This window comes from Fusarium pseudograminearum, chromosome 3, assembly GCF_000303195.2.
Source record: "Fusarium pseudograminearum CS3096 chromosome 3, whole genome shotgun sequence".
NCBI classification, from domain to species: domain Eukaryota; kingdom Fungi; phylum Ascomycota; class Sordariomycetes; order Hypocreales; family Nectriaceae; genus Fusarium; species Fusarium pseudograminearum.
The window spans coordinates 4,895,214-4,917,480 of record NC_031953.1 but is presented as its reverse complement, the minus strand read 5'-3'; the positions used below and the strand labels follow the sequence as shown (position 1 = coordinate 4,917,480).

At 49.8% G+C, this 22,267-nt stretch overlaps 10 protein-coding genes across 10 annotated transcripts; 5 read left to right on the top strand and 5 right to left on the bottom strand.

Moving 5' to 3' along the window:
- Positions 1-681: 681 nt before the first annotated feature.
- On the bottom strand, positions 682-1,709 carry FPSE_00998 (uncharacterized protein; the record flags this gene model as incomplete). The annotated part of the gene is made up of 2 exons (XM_009254118.1): positions 682-1,564; positions 1,639-1,709. 2 exons carry the CDS (start codon positions 1,707-1,709, stop codon positions 682-684), a joined length of 954 nt encoding a protein of 317 aa, XP_009252393.1.
- A 689-nt stretch (positions 1,710-2,398) lies between these two features.
- On the bottom strand, positions 2,399-4,487 carry FPSE_00997 (uncharacterized protein; the record flags this gene model as incomplete). Its single annotated transcript, XM_009254117.1, has 9 exons — positions 2,399-2,422; positions 2,504-2,705; positions 2,764-3,144; positions 3,195-3,403; positions 3,456-3,620; positions 3,669-3,721; positions 3,772-3,793; positions 3,944-4,197; positions 4,286-4,487. 9 exons carry the CDS (start codon positions 4,485-4,487, stop codon positions 2,399-2,401), a joined length of 1,512 nt encoding a protein of 503 aa, XP_009252392.1.
- Positions 4,488-5,542: 1,055 nt separating this feature from the next.
- Positions 5,543-6,531, top strand: FPSE_00996 (uncharacterized protein; the record flags this gene model as incomplete). The annotated part of the gene is made up of 2 exons (XM_009254116.1): positions 5,543-6,300; positions 6,351-6,531. The coding sequence occupies 2 exons, from the start codon at positions 5,543-5,545 to the stop codon at positions 6,529-6,531; spliced, it is 939 nt and encodes a 312-aa protein (XP_009252391.1).
- A 173-nt stretch (positions 6,532-6,704) lies between these two features.
- FPSE_00995 (uncharacterized protein) lies at positions 6,705-7,864 on the bottom strand (the record flags this gene model as incomplete). The annotated part of the gene is made up of 3 exons (XM_009254115.1): positions 6,705-6,745; positions 6,796-7,483; positions 7,532-7,864. The coding sequence occupies 3 exons, from the start codon at positions 7,862-7,864 to the stop codon at positions 6,705-6,707; spliced, it is 1,062 nt and encodes a 353-aa protein (XP_009252390.1).
- A 1,234-nt stretch (positions 7,865-9,098) lies between these two features.
- FPSE_00994 (uncharacterized protein) lies at positions 9,099-11,886 on the top strand (the record flags this gene model as incomplete). Its single annotated transcript, XM_009254114.1, has 3 exons — positions 9,099-9,864; positions 9,969-10,931; positions 11,057-11,886. The coding sequence occupies 3 exons, from the start codon at positions 9,099-9,101 to the stop codon at positions 11,884-11,886; spliced, it is 2,559 nt and encodes an 852-aa protein (XP_009252389.1).
- A 586-nt stretch (positions 11,887-12,472) lies between these two features.
- Positions 12,473-12,730, top strand: FPSE_00993 (uncharacterized protein; the record flags this gene model as incomplete). Its single annotated transcript, XM_009254113.1, has 1 exon — positions 12,473-12,730. One exon carries the CDS (start codon positions 12,473-12,475, stop codon positions 12,728-12,730), a length of 258 nt encoding a protein of 85 aa, XP_009252388.1.
- Positions 12,731-13,188: 458 nt separating this feature from the next.
- On the bottom strand, positions 13,189-15,192 carry FPSE_00992 (uncharacterized protein; the record flags this gene model as incomplete). Its single annotated transcript, XM_009254112.1, has 2 exons — positions 13,189-14,321; positions 14,379-15,192. 2 exons carry the CDS (start codon positions 15,190-15,192, stop codon positions 13,189-13,191), a joined length of 1,947 nt encoding a protein of 648 aa, XP_009252387.1.
- A 2,230-nt stretch (positions 15,193-17,422) lies between these two features.
- FPSE_00991 (uncharacterized protein) lies at positions 17,423-19,607 on the top strand (the record flags this gene model as incomplete). Its single annotated transcript, XM_009254111.1, has 6 exons — positions 17,423-17,648; positions 17,714-17,935; positions 17,990-18,137; positions 18,182-18,255; positions 18,316-18,447; positions 18,508-19,607. 6 exons carry the CDS (start codon positions 17,423-17,425, stop codon positions 19,605-19,607), a joined length of 1,902 nt encoding a protein of 633 aa, XP_009252386.1.
- A 516-nt stretch (positions 19,608-20,123) lies between these two features.
- Positions 20,124-21,476, bottom strand: FPSE_00990 (uncharacterized protein; the record flags this gene model as incomplete). The annotated part of the gene is made up of 4 exons (XM_009254110.1): positions 20,124-20,538; positions 20,588-20,894; positions 20,962-21,289; positions 21,417-21,476. The coding sequence occupies 4 exons, from the start codon at positions 21,474-21,476 to the stop codon at positions 20,124-20,126; spliced, it is 1,110 nt and encodes a 369-aa protein (XP_009252385.1).
- A 94-nt stretch (positions 21,477-21,570) lies between these two features.
- FPSE_00989 (uncharacterized protein) lies at positions 21,571-22,140 on the top strand (the record flags this gene model as incomplete). The annotated part of the gene is made up of 1 exon (XM_009254109.1): positions 21,571-22,140. One exon carries the CDS (start codon positions 21,571-21,573, stop codon positions 22,138-22,140), a length of 570 nt encoding a protein of 189 aa, XP_009252384.1.
- Between the last annotated feature and the right edge of the window lie 127 nt (positions 22,141-22,267).

Here is a 22,267-nt window from a genome sequence, read left to right as displayed (position 1 = left end):
ACGCTCCCACGCCATTGTATTTAGCCAATTCCAGGACTTCGAATACTTGAAGGCCACACTATCCACCACTAGCTCCTGACTGCCATATTCCCACGTCAGATGTCACATCTTTGTCTCACCCAAATCAACGACACTCACAAATGGGAGCAGCCGACCAGGATGAACCCAGCTATGGCGTAAATATCCAGCATTGACATGATGCCTTACCCCTGCTTTTCTGACGATTCACCTCCATGCCTATATTCAGCCCGATATCTGATACAAATAGATCGATCTCCTGCAGCACATCATGCCACATCACTTGATATAGGTGCCGTTGAGATAGGGGCTTGGACATTGTGGCTAATTACTAACCTTATGTCCGCACAGTCGATCTCCTATTCCAGCTAAGGTCCTGCTATGTCTCTAATTCACATTCAAGTCCAGCCAGTACAGGGTTTAGAGAATAACGTCCGGTGTACAAGACCGACGTGTTGGAAAGCCTGGTTTTAATTCAACTGTAGTCCGTAGTTCCCAAGCATGTCAATAAGTTCTAGGTTGTGTTGACGACTGTTGGTCCAAAGTGAAAATCACAACTGCAAAACCACGAATATGTAAACACGCATCGTGGACAGAACGTCGTCTTTGATCGAGCCAGTCAATCGTTCATGGGTATCGTTCATTCATCATATCCGAATCTCTTCATCGTGCCGCTCGTCTAGTCCCCAGCTTTCCGGTAGCCAGGAACCCTCTGTTGCCCATCTCACCCCTCCAACCAATCCCCAATGACCCAAAGATGATCCTCCCGTCCGGTGTCACCTCAACTCCCGTCTCGGCTCCGTCTTCCGCGACTACAAAACAGACCTGTTCCACCTCGCCCGGGTGCAACATCGGCTTCGCGCTCCCGCTCGCCTCCCAATTGCAGTCGCGGTACCGCAGGCCAGGCTCAGTGTCCAGAACGACCTTCTCCAGCTGTACCACATCCTCGCTACAGTTTTCCAGCTGTGCTTCCAGCACCCACCGTCCGTGTCCCTGGGTATCCTCAGCCTTCAGCGAGCCCACTTTGGTGCGCACGATGAGTGATGCCTTGCAGATGAACTGATACAGCTTGCGAAACGTTCTCGTGCGTCCGCTGGTCTCAGTGGCTTCGTAGTAGCTCACTGTCACTGCGAGCACATGGTTCCCTTCCTCCTTAAGGTCAAAGGATACCACCCTCTGCATTGTATCGCCGGATTGTAGATCTGCTTCGGACTGGCCGTTGGGTGGACCGAGTTCAAGACGCTGTACAGCACCCATACCTGGGGTCTTCATCTCTGCTTCAATGCGCACATCGCGGATGTTCTTTACGGCGTCTGGCGGTAGGTCATTGTTCGCACAAAGCGTGCAGCTAAAGGTCTCGCCAACATATGCGGATCCGAACGATACCGGAAGGTTGACGACAGGGCTGAGGAGGAAAGGGGTCGGGTTTGAGGTGACTTGGGAGTGGTACGCGAGTGAAGCCGGAATCGGAGCTGGCTTGAGAGATGCGCCAACTGAGGATGGAGAGTCGATAGGATATTGCGTGACTAGAGATGGACGTGAGAGTCTTTACAGCATACAGCACGTTAGCTACATGAGGCCTACCATACAACAGGGTTGCGAAGTCAATGGCTGGCTCACCGAAGGACCTTGAGGGAGATCGAATGGGGCTCCTTGACAGGATCGTGGGAGGGATATCGTTGATGGCTCATTTTTTCATATTTTACACAATTACGTATGAGCATATGTAAGGAACGCGACGTTTTGGTTTTGCGCGTCTTCAAGTTGTCTTATACAGTATGTAGGTAAAATAAAGTGGTCGAATGAGCCGACCTAGAAATGCGACAAAGACACGATGCTTATCGATAAGACAGTCGGCCCCTCACTAACAAGCATGGCTTCGACCTACATACAAGTTCTCTAAGTAGGTATGACACTACAGTATGAAACTATAAACACAGGTGGTTTCATACGTACTTTGAGTTTACAAATACATGACCTTTTCGCTGTTAGTATCTACATCATTACGGGCGAATGTCATTGATCTGTCCCTAAGTATAGTAGTTCTGTCAGATAACAAATGTCCTAATAATCACCTTCTTCACTGCGATTGTCCTTGTTCTCGACCTGCAATAGAGTCATTTCTAAAAACAAATTTTGCAACCTACTGGAAAGCAGAAGTGCTATTCTTAATCGTTCCCGTATGATTGAACATGGTCGATGCGGGTTCCTACTCAACAGCGAGAAATCGTATATGAGACCTGAATCAACACCCTTCTTTCCGCAATGCAAACTGGAGCGTTCACGTACAGAGCCAATGAGTTCCATCTATAGCGGCTAGCTTTTCTTTTCAGTTTCGGACTGTGAACATGGCTGACTCCTCGTATAGGAAGAATACAGACTAAAGTCCGGGTGGGGGAGGGACCTGGGAAACATTAGCATATATCAAGGGAAACGGAGATCTTGCAGAGCAAGAAGTAACACTCTCAGCATCTGCTCTACATACCGAGCCATAGCTACCTCCAGTTCCGGGTGGAGGTCCAGAAGGTGGAGGAGGTGGGGGTGCCGAGCTGGGCGGAGGAGGTGGAGGAGCCGCTTCACTTGGGGGCGGAGGAGGTGGTGACGCCGATTGTCCAGTGGCGCCGGGAGCTCCGGGTGCTTGAGCCTGAGCCTGAGCACCGTAGTACTGTTGATACATAGCAACATAGCTGTGTCCAACGGTTAGTACGGAAATGTGAGAAACTGAGCATATCTGAGGAAACTAACTTAGCATAACCGCCATAGGCAGCGTAAGGGTCTGTGGTGCCATAGTACTGGGCGTACTGGGCGGCGTAGTCAGCGGCGTTAGTTGGGCTGCTCACGCCGGCAGCAGGTGCTGGGCTGTTGGCAGCACCGCCTGTGTTAGCTCCATAACCACCATATCCGCCGTAAGAACCACCATGTGAGCCACCGTGGGAATGGTTACGATCACCGCCGCCGTTGTATCGGTCGCCTCCGTGACGGTCGCCTCCATGACGGTCTCCTCCGTAGCGGTCACCGCCGTAGCGAGGCGGGCGGCTCTTGAACTCCTCATATTGTTCCTTGACATTGGCAATCAAGTCCTCACAGAGCTCTTTGGCCTTCTCGACCATGTTGGCGTCGGGTCCACTACAAATATGTCAGATTGAATGCTCTCACATAAAAATGGCCGAACGTACGTGACGTGGAGGAACATATCCTCGTCGCTTTCATGGTTGGTAGCGGCCTCAAGGTATCCGGATCCTCGGCCCTTGATCTGCACACGGCAGCCGGTCTCTTGCTGGATGTGCTTGACATAAGCGCCGCCATGTCCGACAACCTGAGCACGCAGGTTGAAACCATGCACAGGCTCCAAGCTTATCGGGATCTTCTCCTCGGGCCATTTACGCTGCAGGCAAATTGTCAGCATTCGCCCCATAACTCAATCGTGAAACCCTTACTCTTCCAAACTCGTCGCGCTCAACCTGCTCCTGATCTCGGCGGCGGAAACGTCTCTCGTCAACAAGCTGAGGAAGCTCCTGCTGAATGAGTTCGTTGATCTTGGCGACAGCGGCCTCAAGGCCAGCCTTGCTCGTGCTCGTGATGTGGAGGTACAGTGGGGGTTTCTATGGCCGGTTAGAACGATCATTGCCCGAACAGACTGCTTTACTTACACCGGCCGTGGCCATGGTCTTGTTAGGATAGTAATTGCCCCGGGTGGTGATATCTTGCTAGGTCAATATGGCATCCTATGAAAGTATTAGAGGGATTGCGTACCGGCACCGGTTTCATCTTTGATCTAATCAAGCGGGAGTCAGCAGGAGCAACGAAGTGGATGTTGAAGCGAGCTATCAAGCTGTGTAAGCATGATGTTCTCGATTCAAGCGCAAAAGACAGTACAAAACAAGGCCTCTGGGAAGATCAGTGCTTTAGAATCAGGAGTATTTACCATTTTTTGTGTCGCCCCCTTGGTCAGGAGGTAACGGTTCCTCAAGTCATTAACTTCGATATCTTGAATGTAGTCACCATCTGCAACGTACATCTCCGTGTCGAGCGGAGGAGCTATCTTGTTCGAAGTCTGGGGAGTCGAAGTTGATGGCGGCGGTGGTGATTCGGTGTCGGCGGACCTGATGGGTGGGACGTCGACATGCTGAATTCCTTTACGAGCTTGAAGAGAGGCATTGATTCGAGCAGCAGCGGCAGCTATCGTCAATGTCAGTGGCCATTGTTGAAAAATCGAGTCGGCGCAAAGTCTAAAACACGACGCCCAGAACAAATAAAAAATACATACCAGCAGCAGCAGCGGCATCAGTTGGAGACTTCTTCGTCTCGGGGGTTGCGTCTTTCGTGACGGGGCTGCGGTCTCTGCCAGATTCAGAGCGACGCGACGGAGGAGAACGAGAGCGGCGGTCGAATCGCGATGTCCTCTTAGGTTCTGGTTCTGTTTGGTCGAAGCGCGAGCGCTTGACGGTTCGGCGTTCGGATTCATCCATGCCGGGCGAGATACAAATATCGACAAATGCTTGGGGTATTGGTTGAAATCTTTGCGCGTCGGAAGTCAAAATTTGAGGAGGAAGTGCAGCGTCGATTGTTTAGATCGTCGGTTGTCGATACGATCCCACCTAATGATGCCTGTCGGGGGGAAAAAAACAGCAACCAGAAAGTACATGTGTTGAAGTGGAGTAGACGTTGATCGTCGAGGGAAGAGAAAGGCTGGTGCTTTTGACAGGCCTTATGCAGGCCAACCGCACGTCCTCTAACAACTACCGCCACATGTGGCGTATCAAGGTATCGCCTGTATGCTGTGCCTGTACCCAGAGCCTGTGAATGGTAGGAAGCTGAGTAGTAATTGTTAAACTGCAACAATTGGTTCAGCACGACTATAAACGCAATAACCGGGCTTTATCAATTGACTGACCAAATATTCGAAGTAGCTTCATGTAGTTGAGTTATCTAATGTCTCGACCTAGAAATGGTTTTTGTGAATACCTAAGGAGTCAAGTTTCATTGGACAATTGTGCTACCGGCGTGGCGTAGCCTGGGGTGAAATAGATCAAATCAAAAACCAAACCACCCATTCAAGACGGTGAAGTTGATGAAGCCATGTTGAAAGAGCTCCGAACTTGTAATGTTTACCTAACATAAATGGTTTGCTACCAGTATAATTTACTTGAACTCTGTTAACCGGATGCTTGCTTTGGCCATCAGGTCTAAATAATTCATTCTCGTATGATGCGATATGTAACTTACCCTAAATTACCTTAGTAGTGAGTCTGTCCGGGCAATGTTGACCAACTCCGAACAGCGGATCCCTGCCGAGCTGATCCGCACCCCCGCAAAATAACTGCCCCTCGTCCCCTCGCAGCCTCCGGTCACCGGCCTCTCCATGGCCCATTGATTTTTTCGGCATATCCCCTCGAGCTGTCTCTTACTGACCCTGAGTCACCTTCATCTTGCCTTCTCGCATTGAACAATTGCTATTTTACCGCAAAAAAGAAGCTTCTTGTCCTGACCTGAGAACCATTCATTGTTCTCACGTCTCTACAAGATGGCATCTCTGCGGTCGTTGACTGCTTCCCTTCGCTGGGTAGCCCCCGCGAGGGGCGTCGCCGCTGTGCGATATAGCTCTTCCTCGACCTCTGCCATCGCCTACAAGGCCCTTCGTCGTCGCTCTGCTCCTCTCCCCGTGCGCGACAACCCTCCCGCTTGGTCCGCCCAGTCCGCCGTCTCCAACATCCTATACGAGACCCCCGTTCCATCTACCGTTCCTCCTAAGCGGCATATCCTCAACTGCCTTGTCCAGAACGAGCCTGGTGTTTTGTCCCGCGTCTCTGGTATTCTGGCTGCTCGCGGTTTCAACATTGACTCCCTTGTCGTGTGTAACACCGAGGTTGAAGATTTGTCCCGCATGACCATTGTCCTCACAGGTCAGGACGGCGTTGTCGAGCAGGCTCGCCGACAGCTTGAGGATCTGGTCCCCGTCTGGGCCGTTCTCGACTACACCGCCGCTGCTCTCGTTCAGCGCGAGCTTCTCCTCGCCAAGATCAACATTCTTGGACCTGAGTACTTTGAGGAGCTTCTCAACCACCACCGTGAGATTGCTGCTGGCGAGTACGATGTCGACAACGCTCATGAGGCCATTGAGCGCAGCATCTCCGATACCGCCAAGGACTTCCACCCTAGCAAGTTGGCTGTCAGTCAGGCTCTCCGACACAAGCATGAGCATCTCAAGTCCATCACTTACTTTGCTCATCAATTCGGTGGTAAGGTTCTGGATATTAGCAACAGCAGCTGTATTGTCGAAGTGTAAGTCAATTGTCGCATTTGAAACCCTGCAAGATACTGACACACCCTAGTTCCGCCAAGCAGTCCCGTATCGATTCGTTCCTCAAGCTTGTTGCCCCATTCGGCATCCTCGAGTCTGCTCGCACAGGTTTGATGGCTCTGCCCCGATCTCCTCTGAACGAGGCCAGCCAAGAGGCCGTCACTATGGAGGCGGACGATGTTGTTGATGCTAGCCAGCTCCCTCCCGGTTAAATCAGATACCTTTAGTTAGAGGCTCAGCTCGTGGCGTTTTCAAGGAAAGGATCTGGTATAATTGATATAATTCCAATGACTATTTTTTTTATATTCATGCGCCAAAGCTCCGCCTTCATCCCGTACAGCAATCAGATAACACCAGGCATCCCCGTATCATAGTTTACTCGCTCTTAAAACTTACCCTTGTTTACAACGAAGCCTTCAAGAGCGGCTGGATGATGTTAGTCAGCCGTATCGGGGATAGATATCGTATACACTTACAAACAGCAGCCCAAAGGCGGTTCTCGGCCTCGGGGAAAACCAGAGATCGAGGGCTGTAGAAGACCTCGTCGGCAACCTCCTCAGGGTGGCGGGGCAAGCAGTGCATGAACTTCCAGTCAGCCTTGGCACCTCCTCGCTTAGCTAGGTCATTGGTGATTTGGAATCCAGCAAAGTCCTTGAGACGCTTCTGGGTATCAGCCTCTTGGCCCATGGAGACCCAGGTATCCGTGACCAGAACATTGGCATCCTTAACTGCCTCCTCGGGAACATTTGTCTCGATAAGCTTGCCGGGCGAGGAAAGGCCGTCGCCAGCGGAGGTGATGAGCTGCCTCATAGCGTCGGGAATCTCATATCCTTTGGGAGCAGCGACTGAAATGTCAACACCCATCTTGACGCAGCCAATGGCAAGATCGAAAAGAACGTTGTTAGCATCACCAACCCAGGCAACCTTGAGACCATTCAGACCCAGAGTAGCTCCCTTGGAGTTAGATGCAGGGAAAGTCTCGGCAAGAGTCAGGAAGTCGGCAATAGTCTGAAGAGGGTGGAAGTCATCAGACAGAGCATTGATGACAGGGACACTTGAGTGCTTGGCCAGAGTAGCGACATCAGAATGAGGACCAACTCGGGCAACCATACAGGAGGTCATGGATGAGATGACCTTTGAAGTGTCATAGAGTGATTCGTTCACCTTTTTATGTATTAGACTAGTCATTCATAATATGGGCTGAATACTTACACCCAACTGAATGTCATCCTTGCCAAGAAACATAGGATGACCGCCGAGCATTGTGACGGCGGCTTCAGTAGAAACTCGGGTACGAGTACTGCGCTTGCTGAACATCATAGCTACAGTCTTACCAGCAAGACCAGCATTCAGGTAGCTAGCAGGAGCTCCACCCTTGACAGCGATTTTTCGAGTGTTAGCATCACGAACGAGGTTTGCGAACTCAGTAGGAGTGAGATCAGCAATGGTCATAAGATGCCGGGGTGCCGTCGTAGCCTTCGTATAGGCTCGCTTTTGAAGGCCCGCAGCGGCTCCTCGGGCGATTCGGAAAGCTGAAGTCTTCATTGTGAGCTGTGTACGTGCTGAATGTGTGGATGAGAGGTTGCAGTCTCGTATTGAGGTGGGTGGCTTGCAATTGAGTTGTTTTGGTAAATCAATTGCAGAAGACTGAAGTTTTTATTCAATCAACAACTAAAATAGGTCAAGATGAGTCGGAGGATGAAGAGTCACTATTGGACGATGTATTAGAACTGGGGATAGCTCTACTGACAGTGCGGGCTGTTTGTACCCGTCCTGCCGTCTCAACGACGAGTCACAAGCGGCAAGAGTGAGACTCCACTTTCTTTTCTTGTTTCCATGGCCGGTCTCGGGACAATGTTTATGATACAACATGGGCGCTGAGTCTGAGCATATGGCTGAACATGTCTTGCATCACTAAAATTATCAATCTATGCACTTTATGACTGATACTGAATGCGATTTATGTCCAAAATCAATGACTGAGAGCTTCAAACATCTGTGTTACCAATGCGGAGCCTCCTTTCAAGCAAAAGCCGTTACCGGCACCTGAATTTGCAATGGTGATGGCCCTGTTGGTTGGTCCACAAAGCTTCCACTCAAGTCACTCGATCCACGCTAGATGCTGTGCATGGGCGATGAATGCTACTTGGCTTCCTGTGATTGCATTGAATATTTGGGCTTCTGCCACAAAGACAGCACATTGATAAGACTGGCACTAATACCACCACCCGAACCTACCAAGGTGCATATTAACTGAGAACAGCCTTGGAAGAGCACAGCTAAGTACGCATATACATTGACGGAAACATGCTACAAGCATACATATCAGAGGCGTGGTGAATCAAATAATTCACATCTCGTTCAAATTCGAAACCCAGGCATGCTGGTTTAATGGGCAAATGACGTCGTGTCCAAGAATCCCCAGGTCTCACCAGAGTCAGGCAGGGTGCCCGCTGAGACTTGGTTCCTGGATTAGAAAGACACAAGCCAATCAGAACACAATCCTCCACATCCTTATCAATCTCGCGCCTAATTAAACCCTGTGGAGGTGACTGACTTACCCCGTCGATGACGAGTCGCTTGCCCAACCTTAACTTCTTTGCTCTTACATCAACTCATTCAAGTCGTCCTGAATAATACCAACAACAATAACAACCTTCGAATACCTAGATTATTGCATATCCTGTTCTTTCTCCCGGAACTGTGACATAGCCGCCTGCGCCCAATGCGCGCATCGAACACTAATTAGGCGGTGTTTACTCTATTCGATAATCCTACAATGCCAGCCGACGAAACCGAGCGACTCATCTCGCCAACGCGTGAGGAAGGGGATCCCACCGAGTCGTCACCTCTTCTGAACCGTACCGATGACGATCAAAACGCTGATGTTGCGGAACATGATGGAGATAGCGAACCTTCATCCCAACCCCAGTCTCGGGGTTGGAGTTTCTGGCCAAGACGCAACAAGAGCAGCACCAAATCGTCCTGGCGATGGCCTTCCATCATTGCCATGATTATTCTTGGCATCATTGTCATTCTCATCATAATTCTTGGCTTCCTTGTCCCTCCCGCCGTCAAGGAGTACGCCGAGAAAGCTGCTGTGGTTGAACCCACCAACCTGTCCATCGAAAACATCACCAGCGATGGCATCCGAGCACGTATCCGCGCAAAGGTCTATCTTGACGGATCACGGGTTGACAACAAAAATTCTCGCCGCATCGGGAAAGCAGTGACCGGAATCATGCGAAAATTAGAGACAAAGGAGACCACCGTAAACGTCTACCTGCCCGACTACGCTGATGCTCTTGCCGGCACTGCTGTCATCCCTCCTCTGGTAGTTGATATTGTAAACGGCCATACCAACGAATTGGATTTCGTGGCAGAGGTCAACCCTGGTGATGCCGAGCATATCCGCAAGATCGCGAATGATTGGCTGGACGGAAATCTGAACAAGCTCAAGGTGGTGGGCAAGACCAAGGTTCACCTTCAGTCGGGAGTCTTCCCACTTGGGTCTCATGATGTGGCGGAATCTATGGTTTTTGAAGGTCAATCTCTCTACCGTTCCTTTGCCTCCTTGTTTCTAGGAAAGAAATCACTACTTTAATCAGACCAAATATTCACATCTAGAAACTGACTGACACCATTATAGCCAATGAGATCCCGACCATGCCGAAGTACAACATAGAACGCATGGATCTCCATGATCGCCCGGTTGATGGTCACGGACGCGAAGTCATCGAGGCCGATGTATCTTTGAAGATCCACAACGATTACCCCGTATCGTTCCAAGTACCGACTCTTGGTTTTGAAGTTTTGGTCCCCAACTGCGACTCGACATTGCCGTCTATCAGTGTTGCAGATGCTATTACCGACCCTATTGACGTCGACGCTGAAGCAGATGTTCGTGCCAGCGCCAAGGGAACCATTCGTGACATTCCAGAATCCCTCATCAAAGCGTGCCCTCACTCTGAGTCGTCCCCCTTGGACAACTTCATGGATCGTTACTTGCACGGCGAAGATGCCAAAGTCTTTGTTAGGGGAAAGAAACTCAACGACACCAACACTCCAGAGTGGATTTCAGATATCCTTGAGAGTATCACGGTTCCTGTCGACTTCCCTGGACGGTCGTTTGACAGCCTAATTCGCAATTTCTCCTTGAGCGACGTCGACTTTAAGCTGCCAGACCCTTTCGCCGACGTGGATGATCCTGATGGCGAGCCCAAGGTTTCTGGTACTGCGCAAGTACTTGCAGCCCTTCCACCCGAGCTGAATGTAAACCTAGGGGTGGACCAGATTCGCTCCAACGCTGATCTATTCTACAAGAAGCGCAAAATGGGCGAGTTGAACCTGCGTCACTGGCAGGATGCCAACTCAACACGGATTCATGACGAGGAGAACAATGAGACTCTACTCAACATCACATCGCGGCTGGTTGATGTTCCCCTAACGATCACCGATGGTGATGTATTCAGCGAGGTTATGCAAAAGCTACTGTTTGGTGGCGGTGATATCACACTCGACATCAAGGCCGAAGTTGATGTCAAGGTCAAAACTGTCCTCGGAATCTTGACGGTAAAGAAGGTCCCTGCCGAGGGCAAGATTCCAGTAAACGGTCCGTCATCGCTGTGGTAATCTCTTGCATCCCCCATGAGGATGAATAATCCTTGTTTACACTTTGAAGTATTTTCATAACACGCCTCACAGTCATATTGAGAGCCAATGCTAACTCAACTTAAGGATTCCCCGGTAACGCGCTTGGTAAACTCAAACCTGAGGTTGGCGAGATCGAAATTCTGGAAACGACAGAATCAAGCATTCAAATGAGAGCCCTCGTCAACCTCACAAACCCTACACCCTATGCAGCTTCTATCCCTTACCTCAGCGTGCATATTCTACACGATGGCAAACTCCTTGGCGAAGCTATATCGAGGAACGTCACTTTCAACCTCGGGAAAAACACAAATCTTCCCGTTCATGCAATCTGGGACCCTCTACGGCTTGGCGGCGAGAATGCACATGAGGTTGGCCGCAATCTCCTATCAGATTACGTATCCGGTGAGAACACGACTTTGACGGCGCGAACACATAAGAAAAGTATCCCGAACGTCCCTATAATAGGCAAAGCTTTGTCAAAGATCAACATCACCCTTCCCGCGCCACGAATAACAGTCCCTGGCGAGGACAGGCAGGATGGTGAGAAGCCACGCTTTATTGCAGACGCTACCTTCCACCTCTTTTCGTCGACAGCCAGCTTTACACTTCTTTCTCCCCTGTTATATAATACTTTATACATAGAACACATTAACGCTACTGCTCTTTACAACCACACGGAACCCATTGGTCAGATTGTACACGACGAGCCGTTTCCAGCAACACCGGGACGTTCTCAGACTCCGCGGCTCCCCGTGGAATGGTCTCCCAGCCGCGTGGGCTACGGCAAGCTCAAGGAAGCACTAGGTGGATCGCTCAAGTTAGATGCTGTAGCCAACGTCACGGTTAGGCTAGGCAGCTGGACTGAAACGCTTTATTACAGAGGGAAAGGCATCGGAGCCAAGGTTGGCCTATAGACAACTGATTCGAAATATCTTTATACAGAAATGTTTGGAGTTTGGGGTTCTTCTGATCGGCGGGACAACCCAGGTCCCTTAAGGCGCACACCTCTTTAGAAACAAAGACCTAGGATACATGAAATTGATTTTCTCTTTATTGTCACGGACAGTAATGTTCTAAGCTACACCTGATAGTACAAAACAAAAGCTAGATTACACTACGGCTATTCTGTGAACTAGCCCAACCACAATGCGTACAAAGAGAAGCACAAAGACTTGAGTATCAGTCAAAGACATGACAATCTGTTAGACTGCTATATCCTGAAGTATCCACCTTAGGTCTTAAGGTGGTACCACTGCTTTTGGTGGTTCAACTCAATCCCTATGTTCGTCTCAACTCCTGTATAGTAGGGAATTGTTCTTGAGCTAGTAGTAGTAACCATTGAAGTATAAAAAGTCTCGAATGAGCCGGCATTAGTTTGACTGCCAGCAATCATCTTCAACTCGCAAGTCAAAAAGAAGCCAAAAGCAGTCTCCCAGGTAAGCCCACAAACTACGAAACAACGCCAACACTACTCTAGACACAACCAGTTCAACAGTCAACATGTCTTCCCAAGCTTCTACAAAGAAGGACACTGTCGAGATCGACAACAGCAAGATCCTTGAATCTTCAACTCCCAAACCCTTGAAAGCTCCCTCAGCAAAAGAGCCAGCCAAGAAATCAGAGCCGAACCAGGCTGTGGATGAGATGGTTGGAGCTCTCAGCGCAGAGATAGAGCAGACAATGGAGGAGATGAAGGCCGTCTGGGAAGTGATGGACGCTGAAAATGAGGAGCTGTACGTGGGCCCGGAATGGATTTGAGAGGCGATGCGGGCTTCACTTGAAGCCCAAATTGGGAGAACTCGAAGTCGAGCAAACGTAGACTTTTACGAAAGAAAGGTAGTCTGAGACGAAAGTAAAAAGTCCCTAGACATAGTTAGTCCGCATGGTACAGAACATACCTGAATCTAAATCTTTCTTTTCACATATTGACACCGGCCCTCACTGTGACCACGACTCGTGATACTAGAAAACTTGGCTGCTGAAATCATAAGACATGAACCCCTTACCACAGTTCAGATAAGACTCTCATAGTACCTAAACTTGGAAGTAAGTCGGCTCGTCTGACCATCATCTCACAGTGTCAGCAGGAAATAAAATCTCAAAGGAAAGCACGCGAGTAAAGGGTAAAAGCACCTTTTTTTGATCTGAAATGTCCATTGTCGGTATTACTATTCGCAACCTCCCATAAAGTAAAACATCCTGTGATAAAACGTGAATTATGCAAGTCGTACACCGGCTTCCTTTCGCTTCTTGAGTTGCTGCTGGGCTGCGAGACTCATACCGGCAGACTGGCTTGCGTCAAACATGCTCTGTGATTCGCGTCGCTTCTCGTCCTCGATCTTCTTGAGACGCTTCTCTGTCTTGCCCTTGCCACTGCCCTTGCCGTGGAACTGGTGACTGAGGTGCTTGAATGCCTCCTTGGTGTCGAGGGCACGGCCTTCGTCGTCGGCATACTTGAGGTTGACATTGGGCTTGTATCCGGTCGCGTACAACTCCGCCAAGCGCTTCGCTTGCTGCTGATCACGCCAGTTGTTCTGATGGCGAGCGTATTCCTCGCGTTCGCGTACTGACATTTTGTCGAGTTTACCGCTCTGGCGATCGCGCTCACGCTGACGACGGGTCTGCTCGTCCAACTCTTCTTCCAGAAGACGTTTCTTGGTGAGGAAGTCTTCTCGGTTACGTAGACTACTGTACTCTTCGTCGCCTTTTGCTTCTTTAACAAGACCGCGTTCCCTGAGCAGTGCTAGAGTCGCACCCATGCCACCCCCGACAGCCTTTTCTTCCTCAACGGCACCCGTCTCCTCCGTTTCCTCGATGACCGATGTCTGAGGCATTTCTTCTTCGACCCCTTGAGTATCGTCGCCCATGGGGTGATCCTCGTCGGGTTCTGGCGACTTTGATACAGTCCTTGGTCTTCTGGGCTTGCGCTCTTCATTGTCGCCAGGCTTGCTCAGGCCAGCAACGAATTCCGAGACTTCTCCGAGAACAAGACCTCCCTCTTGCTCCTCTACTGGCTCTGATTCGTTTTCATCCTCTTTAAGAAGCTTGGCAATATCTTCAGGCCGAGTCTTCTTACGTTTCTTCAAGGCGTTCTTTCGTTGAATTGCTAGTGTTGCTTGAAGATCGTCGTCGTCCACAAATGTATCATCGGCTGCCTTTCGCTTCTTAATGGTCGTGCTCTTTGAGTCGATGTCCATGGAATCACCTGCGGGTTCTGTTTCGACAGGGAAAAGGTCATCGTCGTCATCAGTAGGCTTTTGCCTGGTACCTTTCTTGTTCTTCTTCTTCTTGGGTTTCTTGACTTTGATCTGTGAAGGATTAAGGTAGTCTGAAGAAATAGGGGCATCGCCTGTAGGTTGAATGGTTAGCATGGAGTGATTGAGCAAAGTGAGCAAAGGTAGCTTACCAATGATATCGTCCAGACTGACATTTTGTCCGCTCCTTGTTTTGTCAACCGGTTTGTCCAAGATATCCGAGAGCTCTGCAATTACACCGCTTGTGTCGAGTGTGAACTTTTTAGACTTTTTGCCGTCAATCTCCTCATCGTAGTGTGACAAAATACCGCGCTCGCCCTCTTCATCATCATCATCCAGAGGGTTGTAGCCAGGCTTCTTTTTCTTGGTGTCGAGTCTGTCGGCGAGCTTCTCGGCCTCGCGCATGTCGAGGTTCTCTAACTCATCTCCTTCAGCCTCGTTCTCATCGATGGTTGTATCCTTGAGGGTGAGAATTTGTTCATCACCATCAAGGAAACCCGCAGTGTCGTGTCCAACTTTGATGCCTGCAAGGTCCTTGGAAGTATACTGAACTGCAGCGGCAGCTTCGGCCTCGGCAGCGGCGAGCTCTTCCTCCAACTTTCTGACTTTGGCGATGTTCTTCTGTCGTTTCTTCTGGCCAATGAGCCAGTCTTTGGCGCTGAGGTCACCACCTTCTTCGGCTTCTCCGAAACCCTTGCCTTCCAGTACTGCATTGCGTTGCGCCTGCTCTCGTGCTTTTCGAACAGCTGCAGCTTTCTCTTCACGCTTCTTCTTGGCCTTTTCGGCCTCCATCACTTTGTTGTAATTGTCGTAGGCCTGAGCCTGTCGGCTCTCGAGGGTGCTGGGCGCGTCGCCATCGGCATACATTGATTCATTTTGGGTGGTGTTTTCTCCTGGCACGGGCAAAGGCTTCATGCCCAGGGAGATACGGATTCGGTTCGTCTCTTCTATCGTAGCGGCGTCCATCTTGTCTGCGATGATGAAGAGGTTATCTTTTGGAGGTAGGCAGAAAGGTACCTGCCCTCCATGTTGACCCACATGTAATCTTATCATCACGTGTGTGGATTAGATACTTCCAGAATAGCCAAGATCTGGTGTGACGATATGTACCTCTCTGTAAGTCTGCTAGTGATTCAGCACTGGGCAACCCACTCCTACAGAGCAAAGATAGAAACAGTTCCTCAGTTTCTGAATTTTATGGTATCAAAATAAGCGATATATAAATTTTCTCTACAGCACTATGAATTGACTTTTTTATTTCGTCTCTTGCTTCTGTTGATATATTAGTGCTAAGTTTTCTAAGCATTTGAGCATGGATCACTCTCAATGTGCGCGACTCGCAAGTACGCGACCGGTGGACCCAGAAGTGAAGAGTGGAAAGCCCCGAGGTTAGACCGAATTATGTAATCCGCCTTCTGCTGAAAAAAATCCATGTATTTAAATCTTGCGATGGCCGCCCGAAATTTTACTTTCCTCTTCTTCCTTAAGCAAACACGGATCTGTGCTTTGCGATCCTCTGCCCTTCCGGGGGTCAGGGTCGATTGCTCTGCAGCTCGATAACCTATAAGGAGCCATCAACTTGTTATGGTGTCAATTTTCCTATCGACAGGTCCAAGAGTAACAGTTGCCTTAGCCGCTTTATTCGTTGCTCCTCGGAGCAGCTTGAGTACTGGGGCTTTTGCAACGAGACGCTATATTCCACCCCCCTTTTCCGAGACCGTTGGTTAGTGAGGTTGGGGAAAACCATGGCCTACCTACATATTATCTTAAAATTGCTTGTGATGTTGTGTCTTGTGCCTGTAATTCCACTTGTCGCGATGTGCCTGAATGAAGGGTCGTCAAACTTTTTGGCGGGCCTTCATTGGGTTGCCGAGCAACGATTGTGAACCAGTCTTGGCCTGCGACCTCAAGAAGTCATGATGGAATCACAGCATAGGCATCGTGCCTTTTGCCATATGCTTGACATTTGGGCCTCATTCTGTGTCGTGCGGCTCCGGGACTGTCGAGAAATAGATGATGCTGCCATGGTCCAACCCAACTTGTGACGAAAACATTTTTCATCATCTACGGCCCGTCTTCGGGTTTGGTACCAAGAACCGACTAGAGCACACCATGATACTAGGGTCCTGTTCTTCTGTCGTCACAAGCTTATCCAATATTGCGACCACAGGGTAGGTCGGGGACTTAGATGATATGATGTGATTGAGGTTTTCCTAAGCTGAATAACGATGGCGTCGTACAACAGCCGATAACCGAGCGGAACTTGCATGCAGAGTACGGACATCCATACAAATTCTATGCATAAGACTCGGGCTGTACTCGGCGCTTCAAGGCACGCGCACTTGATCCGTCCACTGCCGATGCTTGCAGTCTGGGGATTTGGTGACGTTTTCCTAGTTTGGATGTAATCCGGGGTTGTAGAGATGAGCACCTATGCATCGTAAACGGTGATAGTGTGGGGAGACGACCACGGCACGAACCGTAGGATCAGTCTAGAGGTGCGGCTATCGTTGAAGCAAAGCTCGGCTGGCATGTGAATACCTTTGTAGTTAGGTTTGTCTGGTTATGGAAGATTTACCAGACTTGAAACCCCCTACCGACCTATCAGAGGTATTCCTAGAGGTTGTTTACCCCACACTCTTGTTAGTGAACTCATCGTCAATTTGGAGAAAGGCGTCTGACACAAGAGCTCCTAGTCACCTGCTACTCATTATACCACATCAGTAGGTAATCGAAGGTTTTGTTTAAATTATGTCTCATGGTATAATAGTCTGTGAAAGCAGCACTGGAATACTGAGGTTCGAAAGGTGACTGTAGATCCAACTGCAACCAACTTACACCGTCTTTCTAAGCGAGGAGATGCCAGCGAACATAGTGAACAACACCACCTTTTGTTAACTACATTAAACTGCTGGTCTTCAACTCGGCCTCATTCTAATTATTCGGCCCTTTGGACCACACCGCACTATACCTCAAAGGCCTACATCCGCTCTCCACGACCGCTTCAACCTCCGTCCTTCCATATCGGGCATCTAAGAATCGTACCCCAGACATCATCGACTTCATAGTACCAAATAATTTTAGCAGAGTCGACATGCCGGCTCTCTATAAAATATCGACAATGGATCCTTTCAATATTGACGATGCAGTCTCATCACTCTCGTCCAACTCTACCGTTTCCTTGATACAGCCCATCATGTACTTCGTTTCCACCGCCTTCCTCTTCGGCTCCTTCGCTTTACAGAGTGTCCTGGGCCGACCAGCTCTACAAGAACGACAATCTTCTCTTGATTCCTTTATCAAGTCCGAGAGCTCGGTTGCTATCGAGCAACTCCTTTGCAATATCGGTTCTGATGGTTGTCACTCCCAGGGTGTTGCTTCTGGTGTTGTTATTGCATCTCCAGATACCGATGACCCCGACTGTAAGTGAAACTTACAAGCCAATCTTGGATAGAAATAACTTGAAACACTCGCTGATAATTGATAGACTTCTTCACTTGGACTAGAGATGCTGCTCTTGTCTTCAAGTATGTTATCGATAGATTCATCAACCAGTACGACACTGGCTTGCAGACAAAGATCCAGCAATACATTGCATCTCAAGCCAAGCTTCAGGGAGTCTCTAACCCTTCCGGATCCCTCTCCGACGGCTCTGGTCTAGGAGAAGCTAAATACGAAGTTGACCTTAGCCCCTTTACTGGTGGTTGGGGTAAGTACCTGTTCATATGCATGCTCTTACAGCTCACGACTAACAACTGTAAAGGCCGGCCCCAGCGAGATGGTCCAGCTCTGCGAGCCACTGCTATAATCACTTATGCTAACTGGTTGATCGATAATGGATACACTTCTACCGCCTCTGACATTATTTGGCCTGTTGTCCGTAACGATCTTAACTATGTAGCTCAATACTGGTAAGCATACCTTCTACTTTTGAGACAAACTCTGACAACCGCAGGAACCAAACCGGCTTTGACTTGTGGGAAGAGGTCAAGGGAAGTTCATTCTTTACAACCGCTTCTCAATACCGAGGTTCGTATACATGAGCTCTACACTATTACCGTGACCAATATGCTGATAGACGTACCGCAGCTCTTACCGAAGGCGCCGCTCTGGCCAAGAAGCTGGGCAAGTCAGGAGACAACTATGCCGCTATCGCACCCCAGGCCCTTTGCTTCTTGCAAACTTACTGGATCCCCTCTGGCAAATATGTTGATTCCAACAGTAAGTATTGTCCGCTCTGTATTTACATTAGACCAAGCGCGTTACTCACAAATTTCATAGTTAATGTCAACGATGGACGTACTGGAAAGGACGCAAACAGTATTCTCACGTCCATCCACAACTTCGACCCTGCTCTGAGCTGCGATACCACCACGTTCCAACCCTGCAGTGACAAGGCCCTTGCCAACCACAAGGCTGTCACTGATTCTTTCCGCTCATGGAACATCAACAAGGGTATCTCCCAGGGAAGCGCCGTATCTGTTGGAAGATACATCGAAGATGTCTACTACAACGGTAACCCCTGGTACCTTGCCACCCTCGCCGCGGCCGAACAACTCTACGATGCGCTTTACGTCTGGAAGCAAAAGGGATCCATCACCGTCAACGACGTTTCTCTCTCGTTCTTCAAGGATCTCGTCTCTGGAATCTCCACTGGCACTTACGCTAGCGACTCTGCTACCTTCAAGAGCATCACCGATGCCGTCTCCAAGTATGCTGATGGATATGTGAGCATCGTCCAGAAGTATGTCGGTGACAACGGCGCCTTGTCAGAGCAGTTTGACAAGAACAACGGACGTCCCCTTTCTGCCACGGACCTGACCTGGTCATACGCTGCTTTCCTCTCTGCTGCTGACCGCCGAGCTGGTATTGTCCCTCCTTCTTGGGCGAGTGGCGCAGCTGCTGTTCCTCAGCAGTGTGGAACCCAGACCGTCGCTGGCTCATACTCGCTCGCCACTGCTACCTCGTTCCCACCATCGCAGACACCCAAGGGCGGTGCTCCATCCCCCACAGGCACCCAGCCTTCGACTTCACCTACTACTTCACCTACTTCTTGTCCTATCGCAACTTCAGTTGCTGTCACCTTTGTTGAGACGGTTACCACCAACTTCGGCGAGACCATCAAGATTGTTGGCAACATCCCTGCCCTTGGTAACTGGGACACTTCGAAGGCTGTTGCTCTGAGCGCCTCTGACTACACCTCTTCCAACCCTGTGTGGAAGGCAACCATCTCTCTCACTGCAGGACAAGATATCCAGTACAAGTACATCAACGTTAAGAAGGATGGTTCAGTCACCTGGGAGAAGGACCCCAACCGCACCTACAGTGTTCCCAAGACATGCTCTACAAAGGCCACGAAGACGGACAAGTGGCAGTCTTAAGAAACCGCACCGTCTCTTCCATGTTATCCTTCGGTTATTGATAGTATTGGATGGGTTGTCTAGTATATTACTTTTGTCAGCTGAGGTGATGGAGTAACATGTTTCTCGCAGGGAGAAATGATATACATGCATGATGCTATATTAGAATGAATGAACTCGTTATCTTGACTTCTGGCTCCTTATTCCTTATTTGTATTCCGTCAGCTTATTTGGTGAATGCAGGATCCAGTCAGTGATCACTACGTGATGGCCAAGAGTTATGTTTCAAAGTGAGTACTCAACTGTAATTATTGGGCTTTGAACATCGTATTCATATAGTTATGTTGATTCTATGCTTGACCTGACCACTTCCAAACCCATAATAAGCAGACATGCTCATATCTCATCCGTTCTCGCCACCTCTTCTACCTTATTCTTGATAGCAAGGCCCCAAGTTGCAGTTCTTGATATATCCCAACCCTTTGCTATGCACATGCCATTCTCGTATCAACCCACACTTCGTTGTCGGCTGTTCCTTTACGCAAACTCGTCATCGGCCTCCTCAATCTGGTTCTTCACACGGACCAAGACCGTTGTCTTCCACTTATCCAACTTGCTGATCTGGTCGAATTGGTACAGACGGTCGGTGAACTGCTCCTGACTCTTGGCCTCGATAGCCTCGCACAAGTCGCATAGGAGCTGGTGCTCTCGCTGAGCGCCGAATGAGGGGTCCATATCGCGGTACTTCTCGAGGGCGCGCTGAGCAGCGACAAGATCGCCGCTGGCAAGGTGGCAGATACCTGCCTTGAGCAGGTAGTCCTTGACGCTGTACTTCATGAGGTTGTTGTTGATTGACTGCTCAGCCACCTTTTCGTATTTCTCGATGGCCTTGTAGTAGTCGCCCTCGAGGGCGGCCACATCGGCAACCTTGAGCCATAGCTTGTTGGCAAGACTTTTTTGGTCAGTATTATATGAAAACAGAACCGTCGTGTCCGACTTACGCAGCTGCGTTATCACCCTCGTACCAAGTGGCAGCGAGTTCGTAGCTTTCGATCGCGCTCTTCGCATCACCAAGATCCACCTCGTACAGCTCACCAAGGTTCTCCTTGTGAGAGGCTGCGCGACGGAAGTTGCCCTTGGCGCAGTATCGGTCGACAGCAACGTTCAAGCACCTCGCGGCAGCCTGGGGGTCGTCTTTGCGGTAGGCCTTAAATGCATCGACGAGGGTGTTGGCGGCATCATCGGGCTCCTTGAGCTTATCGGTTTGGACTTGCGCGGCTTGTTCGAAAGCCTTTCCGGCCTCGAGGTCTGCAGTCGCAAATCGTCAGCTTCCGTTTCAGAATGGAAATATTGAGACAAAGCGGAAAAGGCATACTCTGTTGTTGCATCTTGAAGGCATTGGCGGCCTGGGTAAAGAGATCGGCAGCCTCTTGGTACTTATCCTCTCGCCCTCCAAAGAAGCTGAAGCCGCCACCGGCGCTTTGGAGCTGCTTCTGAGCCTGAACATTGCGATGCGTCAGCAAAAGATCGTTTCCAACGGCCAAGACGAGGATCAAGGCGGGGGAGGGGTTGCTGCGGAACCTTTTGGAGGAGAGCTCGAGGGTCTTGCGCCATGATTGTGAGATTTCGTGTAAGGGGGTATCAAGGAAGAGTTGTAATGAAAAACAAAAGATGAAAAAGTGCCACGTTGAAGTTATCAAGAGCTGACTGATGGTTGTAAGTAAAGATGTCGACTGGTGTTGCGGCGTGTTGGCGGCTGAGCTATGACGACGGGGGTCGCCTGAGCCACAGTAGCAGTTTTAGTGGGCCACAGGCTAGATTCTGTTACACCTCAGGTAGCGTATCCGCTACAGTTCGAGATTGAAGATTCCATGATGGGCAATATTTCATGTTGACCATCGACTGAATAAACGATCCACCGCCACATATAAAGGATACCTTTCGAGAATTATACGAAGGAATAAAACCGAGGTCAGCTAATAAAATGGCAATCTGCGCCTCTTGTCGACTCGCCTTACGGCGCACTATAAACTCGAGTAAAAGCACCACAACTCGATCAATTACAACCAAATCGTGCACCGCCGCCTCAATTCTCGAGAAGCCTACGTGGTCCGTCCGCAGTCTTCTCCCCTCTTCGTCGTCTTCAGAACAAGCAGAAAATATTACACCCTCGCAACTACACCATCTCCTCCGCCTCTCAGCCCTACCACTCCCCACCACGCCCGCTGATGAGGCCACCATGATCAACACTCTCCAAAGCCAGCTGCAATTCGTCCGTGCAGTGCAGCGTGTTGACACAACTGGCGTCGAGCCTCTGAGAGCAATCCGCGACGAGACTCCAGAGGCTCGACAAGAGGTGACGATTGGGCTTGCAGATCTACAAGAGGCACTGGACAGAGAGGTCCGCATAGGTCATTACCAGCGGGCAAGGAGAGTGAGGGAAAAGATTGAGTCCAATGCGGAGAAGTGGGATGCTTTGAGTACAGCAAGCAAGACAGCAGGGAGATACTTTGTGGTCGAAAGTGGGAAAAAGGATATCGAAGGCGCAGAGTAATGAGGAATTTATGATTCAAAGACCAACACTCGAAAGCGAAAAGGGAATGCCACATGATACCCCCTCGTATAAAACAATATTACTCCAGACCCCACGTCACGCTGTACTTGATGCATCGTCTCTATGC